The sequence below is a fragment of the Scatophagus argus genome, chromosome 15, assembly GCF_020382885.2.
Source record: "Scatophagus argus isolate fScaArg1 chromosome 15, fScaArg1.pri, whole genome shotgun sequence".
NCBI classification, from domain to species: Eukaryota; Metazoa; Chordata; class Actinopteri; family Scatophagidae; genus Scatophagus; species Scatophagus argus.
Window position 1 is genome coordinate 4178773 of NC_058507.1, and position 12123 is coordinate 4190895.

The window sequence follows — 12123 nt, forward strand, 5'->3', positions numbered from 1 at the left end:
TCTTTACATCTGTTATTCCCTGTGCTTGAATAGCTTTTCGGTGTTACATTTGTTTTCTCCGAATGTATATTGAACGCCTCCACGAGTGAGTCCGTTGGTCTCTCGCGTGGATCCCGGACAACCTTGGATTTGCAAGCGGACGCAGTGAAACGAACATTTTGCTAATTATTTGAAGTGTTTTAAAGACTTAACTAACAGTCTAGTCTGGTCTAGTTAAACTAGATCAAAACCCGCAGGCGGTGAAAAATCCATCCACCCTCTTTTGAGAGAATATGCTCAGAGTAAGTAGAGACTATTTACATTACGCTAACTGTGATGTACATCAGATGGTCGTGGTTATTAATTGTTACCTCTACCTATGTAAATGTTTATCAGCATGGTTGTAACTAACGGCTGCTGTCACTGGTGTTGTCCAATACGTGTATAAATGTCATGTGAGAAGTTATGGAATGTAACTTACTTCGTGAAATGTAAATTTAGTAGCTGATTAAGTAACACTACTGGAATAGATTTACAGCGATCAGTCATCACACACACAGATAATTTTGTTTATCACCAGTGGGAAAACTGATTTGCGCATGTACATGTTGATCACAGCCTGTATAGGCAGGTGAATGACGTCTCTCTGAAAAATTCAAGACATTTGATAATCCATTTCCACGCTGTAACTCGAGTGAAATAACAGCACTTTTCTGTGTGATTTCTCCCAGCAGTAAATCGTCCATATCCACACTGATATGTCTCTGGCAAAGATCACACGTCTCCGCTCAGCGAGGCTGCTTAGCTCCATCCACCAGCAGCACCAGCAGCACCAGCAGCAGCAGCAGCTCCCCCACTCCATCACTCCCCTCACTGTGCCCAGAAGACCTATGATTCAGGGTGAATACAGACGGCCTGGCAAGCCCAAAGAAGACAAGTTTCCATGGCAGAAGATCAAGTTTGACTTTGCAAAGGGTTTGGAGGGGATAAAGAAGCATTTCACACTGCTGAAAAATGAGTTTTCTGACCCCTGGGTTGGTCCAGAAGGCAAACCGATCCTCGAGCACATGTTGGAGCAGAACCGAGTGATATGGGAGTTCAGAGGTCCAGAGAGCCTGGAGCAGTGGACGGTGTCCTCAGATCATGAGATAGGAGGCCAAAGTGAAGTTCACCTGAAGCTTGGCAGAAGTAATAATACCTGTTTTCTGTATGGGACTCTGAATTCTGCTCCTCCAAAGGACGGAGAAACACGCTACAGTGGCTACTGCACCATGCGCTCAAAGCAACCACTGGTTAGTTTGTGGAAGCATGCATTCGCTTCAAACGAGCTTGTTACTGTCATAATATTCAGTGCCACTCTGGTCATGTCCTCAGTATTTTCACAGGAAATCTGGGGGTTTTTTTAGCAACCTGGGAGATGTTTTTATAGGCTGATTTTGCAGCTCAGTGAATGAAAATCTGACCACAACAGCTGCACTACAAGTTAACCTACTAACCTTTAATCTCTTTAAGGCTTCATTTGATAGAAAAAAGCACCACGATTGGACCAATTTCAACACCCTGCATTTGCGCGTGCGTGGTGACGGCCGTCCATGGATGATCAGCATTGCGACAGAAACGTACTTCTCTCACCAGAAAGATGACATATACTGTTACTTCCTGTACACCAGGGGAGGACCCTACTGGCAAGACGTCAAGGTGAGTGCAAAGTGATGAGACTCCTTAAGGAAACACACAGGACTGTAGCGAAGGTTCTGCTGAGACGTGCTACATGCGGCGCTTTCAGGAATAGCTGCTTAAAATGTGATTTTTTTTTCTTAAGTCTAATGAAATATAAGCAGTGCTTGTAATACTCAGCTGTTGCTCACTTACAGATACCTTTTTCCAAGTTCTTCCTCTCACATCGCGGGAGGATACATGACGATCAGCATCCTGTCTTGCTGGACAAGGTAGAGCAAAGGAGAAGTCACACTGACATGGCATCACATACATGAATAAATGAAGCCATAACTCATGACATGATTTTGATTTTTTTTAAATCTGTTACAGTAGTATTGATATATTTTGTTGCCCTTTTGTGCTGTTTAGTTTACATTCAGTAAATTTATTTGTATTTACAGGTAAACACTGTGGGATTTACCTTGGGAGACAAAGCTGACGGACCGTTCCAGCTGGAGATTGATTTCATTGGGGTCTGCAAAGATTATGCACACACTGAGGAGTTCGCCTATGAGGTGTACAAGAGGAACCCTGAAGTTTGAGATGCAGTTTGCAGCTGAACTGTTATTGACTAAAGATACTGTATATGTGGATTCTAGTACTTGTCCTGCAGTATGTCACCAACTGTAACACATTTTGTACCTGCAGAACTTGGCTATTAGCCGTGAAGAATTATGTTTGTCAGTTCAGGATTTTCTCAGTGAGATAAAACATGATAAGTGATGACATCTCTGAGATTGTCGTGCTGCTCTTGCACAATGAAATCAGGTTGTTTATTTTGTTTCAACTCCTGTATGTGACACATCATCCAGAGCTTAGTTAGCAATAAAAATAATTTTCCCGGTGAATTCTGAATTTTTATGTGACAAACTTCATAATGTAATCATGATTGTGCATGAATATTAAAATAAAGTGTTTTAGACACCTGCAATGGCAATTTTAATTTAAGTATTAAGAACGTTGACAACGAATTCTTTTGCATCAATGTTTGTTTTATCAATCTTTTCCAAAAAAAAGTAAAAACATCAAATTCAAAAGCTTATCAAATAAGTAAAGGCAATTTTTAAAGGAAAAAAGGTACAAAAGTACCATTTTAACATGCAGCAACACAGGACGTCGATCATCTACACATGAAAGTACAGAAATGGATCACTCACGACTATACAGTGTTTATTCTAATGCATGGTAGGTTTGACTAGAAGCAGAAAATGTGAACTTGTCTAATTCCCCAGCAGCAGGCAGAAACAAATGTGTCAGCGGCAGATGACAGAATATTTACACGGAAACGAGAGGCTGTACAAAACGACTACAAGCGCAACATTTTTACATCATGACGAGGCCTCTTCTTGCACCGAGCAAGCTCGCCTTCTTTTGCTTCCTGTTTTCCGTGTGTTTTGCTCTCCTGTCATCCCTAAAATAAGACACAGAAAGATCCGTAAGAGACTGACGGTGTGAGAATATCCACCAGAGAGTGCTTTCATGTCAGACGTACCTTGTCTGGACTTGGTGCTGTTTGTAATTTTTCTGATGCGAGTTGGCTGAGATCAGCGACTGGTTTGCTGCTGTGTTTTCTTTGGGCTCTCCGAAGGGCTTCAGCTTACCTGTAAGAAAATAACAAACCCTCGCTAATTTTGTCCGCCTGCTCATACTGTATGTCAGCGATGCAGAGTAATGGAAAAGCGGGTTTGTACCTGTATGAGGCTTGTAGGTGAGGGGACGAGAGAGACTCGCCTTCAGGTCAAATTTTGCCTTTTGTGTTCCGGGGGTTGTTGAAATACTCGTGTTTCCGGTGAAAACAAACGGTCCTTTGGAATTCAGGTAAAAAAAAAAATAAATAAATAAAATAAAAAATCTTCACTCACTCTGTACATATCAAGGCAAATTCAGATATCATTCCAATGATGAAAAACTACCTGGTGTTTTTGTGGCAGAGAAAGTTGAAGCCTTGACACTGCTGGACTTTGCTCCATCAGTGGTCTGCTTTAAAGGGGTGCTCAAGGTCACGCAGGAGGACACGCGTGCCGGCGTCTTCACCATGGACCTCTTGTGTTCATTGTCACGAGTGGCTTCTGAGAACCTGCACACAAACACATTTGGTTGTCAGAGCGGCGTACTGAATACTGCATACACTGTGCGTATAAGAAGTGCTCAAACTCCCTTGTACTTTTCATGCTTTGCAATATTAAATCAAAAGATTCAATGTGGCTTTTTTGACTGTGATCAACAGAAAAAGAACTTTTAATGTTAAAGTAAAAAGGGATTATAAAGTACATACAGTATACTGCATTTATACTTAAAGATAAAAACTAGAGGGCCAGCTCTGAAGCAAACATGCATTTTGTATTTTTATTTATAATTAATGGAAAAATGAAAATGGATTTCTTAAGGTCATAAAACGAAGGGTCTTTATTGGTTGAAACAGTCTGTCATACCCTTCATATTCCATCATATTCTTAAATTTCCCTCAGGATCAATAAACTATCTATCTATCTATACAAGAGTGGCTAAGAAGTCCAAAACTTTGGCAGTAATGGCTGCTTACTGGTAAAAATGCCTCAGGAAGGAAGAGTGACTCACCGGACATTGATCCTGCGAGTGGAAAGGACAGACGGTCTGAACGGAGCATCTTCCTTCCCAGCAGGTTTATTCAGAGGAGCTTTGCTGGCTGAGAGCAAAGTGTGTCTGCGCTTGTCCTCAGCGGCCCTCTTATTCCCCGGGACGGGGCTGAATATGGAAGCACGATTTGCCTTCTGTAGAGCACAGACACACAGGTCATCACCTTCACTGCAGCTGCGGTGTCTGCTTTCAGTTTCCGATGTTCAGCAGGTGCTGATACTTACCATTTGAATTTTGCCATCAGCTTGCTGCACTGTAGTTTTGTCTGAAAGGTTCTAAAAACAAATGAAAATGGAATATGCATTTAAAAACACAAAATGCCAAGTTCACTGACAGGTACAACACTGAAAATGTTATTAAACGTTAGACAAGCAGCTCTGAGTACCTTCAGTTCTCTAACTGAACTTCTGTAAGTCTCCATCTGCTTGGTCTTCCGCTGGACATACGAGTCAATCGATTCCATCTTGTTAAAATGTGCCTCGTGGAGTTTTTTGAAGTCTACCACAAAAAAATAATTTATAAAAATGAGTGTAAAGGAAAACCACTTCCTTACTGCTTTTAATTTTTGGCTCAAAAGGAGACTGGATGGCAGAAAAAAGAACTTACTAGGAGTGACAGGCTTCAACAACGGCTTGTTCTTCTGGACTCCTTGGAGACGAGGGATTTTACCAGCTTTGGTCATTTTTGGAGCTTTTTCTGAACACACTGAAATACATGTAAAATATAGAACGTGATTATGACTTCATGCCAGGTCAAGAATCTCTTATTATCTTATTGTTATTCAAAACAGAATAAACTAACAGCTTCAGGTTTGCACCCTCTTGTGTCAAATCACACTACCGACCCGCATCGCCATGCACAGGTGCTTCATCCTTAATGTCAGGCTGCCGCTGCTCATTCGCAGTGCTCACAGATTTGCTGTGCTTAGAATCCTTGGTAGGGGACACTTTTCTCTTCTTAGCACCGCAGGGTCCACCGGGCGCAGCCACTTCAGTGTCACCCTTAAAGGATCAACAGGCAACAGTTTAAGTCTTTAGTCCTCGTGAGTATGAGGAAGTGACAGAAGTGAGGGATACACACACACAAACATGTGTAAACCTGGGTTTTCTTTGATGGGTGATACACTTGTGTTGAGTATGTTGTAATGTGTTATACCTCTGGAGCACCTGGGGGTGACTTGGCATCAGGCTCAGCCACTGCTGCAGTATCAGAGATCCTTCTCTTGGTAGCGTTTCCTCTGCCTCGACGTGTGTTCACAAACACAGCGGGGCTGCAAACTTCTTCCCTGCAAGATGCGTCTTTATTTTCCCGAGGACCGCTTATGGTCGCGTTTTCATCTTCTGTCTCCTGTCCCTGGTAAACATCACAGCAATACACCGTTATGGGCAAATCAATGGTGACAAAAAGCCATGGTTTAAGAATGAAATGGACATAAACGGCTTTTTTACCTGCTTTCCCTTATTATTTTCTGGTTGATAATGTTGCTTGATCGCTTTCAGGAGTTTATCGGCCTATTTTAAAAACAAAAAAAACGTTACTTAATTGAGTACATTTAATCCAGCTACACAACAACGCAAACGTTAGCTAAACTTACAGTAACCGTTAGCATCGCTGAACAAGCCACATCAAGTTTTCATTCAGATTCAAATACTGCCACGTTATAAAAATGTTCAATTCCCGTACCTTCATGTTCGCCTTAAGCCCGAGCTCCTTAGCGAGGCTTCGCAGCTCTGCGTATTTCATGGAGTCCAAATCCATGCTGGTGCGATAGTGTATTCCGTCTAGTGAGAAGAAAACAACATACACTCGTTTCACGCCTTTTGGGCTGTAACTGTGGCGGCACCGCCGGACGGTTAAAATGCTCCGATTCAAAACACAGCATCAGAGGGCGTTTGATTGGCTACTGAGCGTAACCGGATGTGCCTCACAGCCAATCAGAGCGTGGATGCCTTTCTAGCTTCTGACCAATCAGTGTAAAATATGAGCCGTTTTCCTCTGTTCATCCACATTTTCGTTTGCATTTTGATGCTTAACATGAGCATAAAAATCATTATTTCGTCATTCTAACAAATTGAAGTTTAAGTGTTTACAACTAACGTTTTGCTTATCGGCATTTATCCTGTTTCTCCACATGGTGGCAGTCTTACACTAACTGCCACCATGGAACACCGACGTGAAGCAGAAGAAGAAGAAGAAGAAGAAGCAACATCCTGCTGCGTTCAAACTCACAAGCGGGACAACAACAGCTTTCTATGCTCCATAAACAGCACTAGCTAACATGGAATTTGACGGGAGCCTCTTACTCCAGTGTACAGGCGACGCAAAGATGGCCACTCAGGCAGATCACAAACACCCCATGACTCTCCACTGTCAACAGTGCAACACGGTCTTGGGGGACTCTCTCGGCGTCTGTGGGGAAATTAAGTGTTTGGATTCTATCATGTGTCTCAGTAAGTTCACCTCTCAACGGTTACTGTTCACTAAGAAAAGGATGTAAGAGTTGCTTGCGTGTTTTAAATATAAAGAAATTGGCTACTGTTGATGCATTTCAACCTGTTGTGTGACCCTAACGACAGCGTCTGAGTTAGCTGGTAGTTTATGGGATAGTCGACGAGCTAATCAAATCGACACAATAAAAATGTCTATAGTTTATAGACTATAGTGTTCTGTGGCTTGACTGTCATGGCCTTCCTCAGCGGTTGTCATGGAGATGCCTCAGTTGACGTCACGTGACCTGTCTACATCTCGTTGTATTGATCCATCCGCAGAGGAAATGCATACAACGAGGTTGGAAGCTCAGCAAAAGACTTAATAAATGGGCCTTGAGTGCTTTTTTTTGGTCAAATGACATTAATTTTGTGTGTTTTGTATTTGACCACTGTGGTGTTTTTTTTTTTTGCACAGTTTATGATTTTGTTTGATTATGTGAAAGCTGCTGCATTTTGCTACCTTGCTTTGGGAGCTGCCATGTTTTTCTTACCTTCACGTTTACCTTTTGCTCGTCTTCTGACATGTTCTTTCATTTATGTTTCCCAGGGCTACTGTACTCTTGGCATCAGTGATAATCACATGCAAGTATGATATTAATCAATACCTTTCTGCTTGTTTCTGTCTTGTCTCAGAAGTAACCAACGATGTGGTCGTCGGTGATACAACGGAGTCCAGACATAAAGGGGAAATGAATAACTGGTGAGTGAAGAAAACAGTACGCTACTTCATTAAACCTGATCGTGTGAGCAAAGTAGACTTACTTGTGAGTAAGTATTTAAATGTAGTTAAATTAGCATCTTACATAACATACAATAATGTAATTTATGTCACATTAACATGGAATGTCCTGACACATTGATGAACCCTCGGACAAGGAATTAAGGACCGTGTTCTTCATGGTCAGCGTGTTGCTTTCAGTGGCGTGCTTGTTTTCACTGCTGTTGTTTCCTTTCAGTATCTACAGCTCACTAAAATGCAGCGGCTGCCGCTCCACTGTGGGCAAAGTTATTCACTCAGCCCCACCGCGTTTGGCCACGGTGCGCTCCATATTTCTCCTCAACAAAGCAAACATCAGTTGGTAAGCTCTGCTGCTTCCATGAGCACACAAAGCATATTGACTTCTTCGTGTTCAGGTTTACTGCTGTCTGGAGAGGCTCAAATAAACAAGGACCTTATGATACACTCCACAGTGCGAGTTGCTTTTTTAAAAGCTCAGGTTAAAGATGAAAGACAGGAAACTTGTCATAATTGTTACATGACTGACTGGTTCCTCTCTTTTTCATTTTATGGATCCTGTTATTAGAAAAGATTTTAGGGGACGTCATTGGATCCTTGGAATCTGCTTTTTCACTATTTTTCTTTTTCGGGTGTAGTTACATCCTCAACAGCAGCTCAATGGTGAAAGCATCCACACTGACATTTGACCTGAAGTCCGTCGGAGAACGCGTTAATGAGGTGAGACTTAATATCTTATCTCATGTACAACTCCAGTCCATTTTGTTCTTATTCTCACATAACAAATTTGAGAACCATCAGTACCGTAGTGACCTGTTAAGCACTTAGTTGCTCTATGGGGATTTTGCTTGGCACGATCTGATCTATTATCATTTTAATAGTAAAAGACTAATTTGGTCCCTCTGCAGAGTACAAAAAGCCGTTAAAACATTAATTGTGAAAGTTCAGCTGTGTCAGAGTAACAATTTGGGTTGTAAGGCATCAGCCTCAAATGGAATGAAGAAGCATTTTGGTTAAGTGACAAATCAGCACTTCACCAAATCCAGTTCCTGTTTGTTCACAAGTTCAACTCTGACAAAGGCCTACTGTGGAAGGAAAGTGTCTGTCGGTAAACTCGTCTCTTTGCACTGCAGGTGAGGCAGCAGTTTGAAGCGCAGTTGGATCAGATGTCTCGTATCAAGAGCAAACTGGCCAACAGGAGAGGCACTAGTGCTTTGGACAAGTAGGGCGTACGAGTAATCCAGACTGCATCGAGTCCTGGGATCAGGGGCCGTGTTTTCTCCAATCAGCTCTCCAGTTTGTGATGCGTTGGTGGGTTTTTTTCCATGATGTGTGTGCATTAAACTTTTTTTTGTTTGTTTTTTAATGGACACAAGCTTTCCTGTCCCTGTCTTATTTGTTAGTTTCAGTTACACACTCCTCCTGACATGATATTAAAATTTAAGTACAGTGAATAGAATAACAGTGACCAATTAAGAAATTTATGTCGAAAATGAGTCAGCATCAAAATGAAATCTAATGACTGCAACAAAACCAAAGATTTCTGGCTGATATTCAGTTTACATCAACAAACGTCAAACATAATGTTTGTATTTTTAGTGTGGTTTGCATGGCTTTGTTACAGCTGCTTTGGAAAGTTAAACACTCTATTTATCAATCCACCCACTGCAAGAGGAAATCTCACTACGACGAGGAAATATTTTAGCTTCTTTTAGTGATGGGATTAAACAAAAAAAGAGGCAACATGTTGTGAGACAAAAGAATAAAAGAAAAATATGGACCTGTTCCTGGAAGAAAGAGGGTTCGGGTGTTCCTGCAGAACCACTTGAGGTAAACTTTTGTTCCCTGGCTGGTGTTAAGGATCTGAAAATAACACTTGAACATTTAACTCTTTTGTTTTCTGGCATGCAAAAGCCCGCAGACCTTTGGCCTACTGCACAGATGAGGTATTTGATTCAGTCATCCTGTAACAGCACTCACACTGTAACTGGACATCAAGACACAGCCATCCGATTGGCACCATGCTGCATTTTATTGCTGAATTTCTGATACAGATTCTTTTCTTTTTATTTTCTAGTTAATACAAAACCAGACAAGAGGCTCACACATAATAAGCATGCCCATTTCCTCCCTCTGGAGTGCATAGTTTCTACACAGTCCACCTCCTCAGTGAAAAAGTTGATCAACAAAGTAATGTCATTAATCATCTTGCCGAAGCTTTTGTTTCATTTTCTTTTTTTCTTTTTCTTTTAATGATGGGAATAAAAGTTAAATGGTGTTGTTCAGCTGCACTGTGGCTGTACTGCCACGGTCATGTTTGGCACAACAGAGACTGAGAGCAGAAACATTTAAAACTCTCTCACGATGCTCTCTGCTACTTCTTTTCTTTTTTTGGTGCAGTTTAGTTTGTTAAAAAAAGAAAAAGAAAAAAGCACAGCTGATGATAAAAGCTAATTCAGCATGCTTGCTGTTGTGTCAAACAACCGTCCCCAAGTTGTAACCTCATCACAGAACAACGTGATATCAGCATTTCATTAGCCTAATTACACTCATTCACATTACAAGTTGGATTATTGCATGCAATACAAATCATTCATTACTCTGGTAAGTCATGCATATTTTTTAAACCCATATATTCACGTTGCTAGACGCCTATTTGCTTATAAATTGTGGTTATAAATCCCAACAAAGAGCATTACAGGGTTTTTAGAACACAGTATTCAAGACAGGATGGTGATGATGACGGTGCAAGTCAGTACATAGAGAGAAAGTGCTTTTCAAACAAGTGTCAAGTTCGTTCAGTGAGTCGTTTGCAGCCACAGGTACTGAAAGTCTAGATTTCTAAAGGAAGGGTGGGCATTGGCGTAAAAATGCTACAGGAACTTAAATTTTAAAGCATCTCTCATGTACCGATTGGTTCATATTATTGTTTTGGTGTTCAAAGTATACAAGGCAGGGAAATTCGTCAGTGAAAAATATATGTATTTAGTTTATTTGTCAGTGTATTAACATGATGCTACAGCTGTCCTCATGTGTAACCTATTCTGCAGGAAGTATTCTAAACCTTTACGAGTGATACTGTATTCTAAAGCCAAATATTAAACAAACAGATAGCTACCATAGGCATAAAAGAGAGGGGGGGAATCCTTTCCACACCACATTACAGACTCCTTTTAACACTTATACCCTGGCACTAAACTCATGCATTATTGTAGGTTATTGCTTCTAAAACTCTAATCAAATACAATTTTATGGATTAAAATATATCGCTCTGAATCCCAAAACTATGAGGTAATATGTACAATACAATGTCATGGAGAGATCTTAATTCTAGGACTAAAACGCTACGTCGGATCCCGAGCAGTTTTTTGTTTTTGTTTGTTTTTTTGTTGGACCAAATGTGAGATTAAAGTACTTAACACAGCATAGCATAAAGTTTTCTAACATTGTCACATCTAAGACTTGTTTTTGGGAGCTTTTTGGCTGTTGCGTAATAACTGCCTAAATCTTTTGATGCTTCGGAGGGCACTCAAGCTTTCTCTTAAGCTTTATCTAATGATGCACAGCAGTTGTGTCAAAAGCACTGACTTCTATTCAGAGCAAACGGCTGCAATAAAGCGACTGGAATCAATGCTTATTAAATGCACAGCCTGATTGTATCAGATTCACCCGAGACACGGAACAAAAAAGGAGACTGAGCTTTAGTCTAAGATTTTAGGGCAAAGCTGTAACTAAAGTGTTATAGTTAAAGGTGCAGTGCGTCAATCTACCACCCTTTAATTTTACTGTAATGGTTCCCACAGTTTTGAGCTCCAGCTTAGTCTAGAAGTTGATTTCTCTATTCTTCATGAAGCAAGCATCACTACTGGTCATGCATGGCTACTATAATGTTGGCACCACAGTCCCGCTAAATAAGCTAATGCACATGAGTCTATACATATCTTAATGGAAGACGTTGGTGATTTTGTTGCTTTCAAACAACTTGTCACTTGTTTATACAATATACAGTTTGGTCAACAACATGACAGTTAAGATCAAATATTGCACAAATCCCGGTAAACACGATATTTTTTTTCTCATATAAATCATATAAAAATGAATGGAATTAAAGCTGAACAATGAGACCAGGGTTTCCCTTCAGCTGAGGACAAATCCACTGTAAGCTTGTATCAAAGGAACTGAAGCCTCTGGGGTCTCTCAGCTCGCTGGACACGTGGAGACAGCAGGCAGAGACAAGCACGATGTTCGGGAAACTGTGCTGGACAAGCCAGATTCAGATGTTTCTTAGGTTATTTTGTCTGGCAGCAAAGGATTCAAATTCTGTCTCTGCCTACAGCATGTTAGCACATTAAGAGGACAAAATGAGAACAGATCCAGGGGGAAAGCCAAAATCAAAGCATGTCAAGGGGGAGAGACGCAAAGACCAAATGAGGAGAATACTAAGGGGAGAATCTTGGGTTAGACACTCATCAGAAAATATAGCTTCAAATACTCTAATTTGCCAAATTTTAGCAAACATTTTCGATTCTGTCTTTACCTGCAGTTTGTATAAAGCAAAATCTTGCGACCTTCCGTTAGAACAGA

At 40.9% G+C, this 12123-nt stretch overlaps 3 protein-coding genes across 4 annotated transcripts; 2 read left to right on the forward strand and 1 right to left on the reverse strand.

Annotated features, from left to right (window-relative positions):
• The first annotated feature begins 51 nt into the window (after positions 1 to 51).
• ndufaf1 (NADH:ubiquinone oxidoreductase complex assembly factor 1) lies at positions 52 to 2546 on the forward strand. 2 transcript variants are annotated; one of them, XM_046412414.1, is made up of 5 exons: positions 52 to 281; positions 711 to 1271; positions 1492 to 1677; positions 1854 to 1928; positions 2100 to 2546. In XM_046412414.1, exons 2-5 carry the CDS (start codon positions 738 to 740, stop codon positions 2238 to 2240), a joined length of 936 nt encoding a protein of 311 aa, XP_046268370.1. In that variant the 5' UTR covers positions 52 to 281; positions 711 to 737; the 3' UTR covers positions 2241 to 2546. The 2 variants fall into 2 exon arrangements, with proteins under 2 accessions (XP_046268370.1, XP_046268371.1); XM_046412415.1 differs by having other exon boundaries at positions 714 to 1271.
• A 123-nt stretch (positions 2547 to 2669) lies between these two features.
• Positions 2670 to 6192, reverse strand: nusap1 (nucleolar and spindle associated protein 1). Its single transcript, XM_046412412.1, has 12 exons — positions 5998 to 6192; positions 5763 to 5825; positions 5470 to 5667; positions 5159 to 5315; positions 4921 to 5019; positions 4700 to 4812; positions 4539 to 4589; positions 4276 to 4448; positions 3612 to 3775; positions 3390 to 3503; positions 3191 to 3299; positions 2670 to 3109 (listed from the first exon to the last, which is right to left on the reverse strand). The coding sequence occupies exons 1-12, from the start codon at positions 6070 to 6072 to the stop codon at positions 3022 to 3024; spliced, it is 1404 nt and encodes a 467-aa protein (XP_046268368.1). The 5' UTR covers positions 6073 to 6192; the 3' UTR covers positions 2670 to 3021.
• A 133-nt stretch (positions 6193 to 6325) lies between these two features.
• On the forward strand, positions 6326 to 8909 carry oip5 (opa interacting protein 5). The gene is made up of 5 exons (XM_046412417.1): positions 6326 to 6764; positions 7437 to 7503; positions 7760 to 7882; positions 8178 to 8259; positions 8673 to 8909. The coding sequence occupies exons 1-5, from the start codon at positions 6593 to 6595 to the stop codon at positions 8763 to 8765; spliced, it is 537 nt and encodes a 178-aa protein (XP_046268373.1). The 5' UTR covers positions 6326 to 6592; the 3' UTR covers positions 8766 to 8909.
• Positions 8910 to 12123: the final 3214 nt, after the last annotated feature.

Coding starts and splice junctions, on each gene's coding strand:
- ndufaf1 (XM_046412414.1), top strand. CDS start 738: ATGTCTCTGGCAAAGATCACACGTCTCCGCTCAGCGAGGCTGCTTAGC. Junction 1,678..1,853: donor CCTACTGGCAAGACGTCAAG/GTGAGTGCAAAG, acceptor GCTCACTTACAG/ATACCTTTTTCCAAGTTCTT. Junction 1,929..2,099: donor ATCCTGTCTTGCTGGACAAG/GTAGAGCAAAGG, acceptor TTGTATTTACAG/GTAAACACTGTGGGATTTAC.
- nusap1 (XM_046412412.1), bottom strand. CDS start 6,072: ATGGATTTGGACTCCATGAAATACGCAGAGCTGCGAAGCCTCGCTAAG. Junction 5,668..5,762: donor AAAATAATAAGGGAAAGCAG/GTAAAAAAGCCG, acceptor GATGTTTACCAG/GGACAGGAGACAGAAGATGA. Junction 5,020..5,158: donor ACCTGTGCATGGCGATGCGG/GTCGGTAGTGTG, acceptor CATGTATTTCAG/TGTGTTCAGAAAAAGCTCCA.
- oip5 (XM_046412417.1), top strand. CDS start 6,593: ATGGAATTTGACGGGAGCCTCTTACTCCAGTGTACAGGCGACGCAAAG. Junction 6,765..7,436: donor GGATTCTATCATGTGTCTCA/GTAAGTTCACCT, acceptor GTCTTGTCTCAG/AAGTAACCAACGATGTGGTC. Junction 7,504..7,759: donor AAAGGGGAAATGAATAACTG/GTGAGTGAAGAA, acceptor GTTTCCTTTCAG/TATCTACAGCTCACTAAAAT.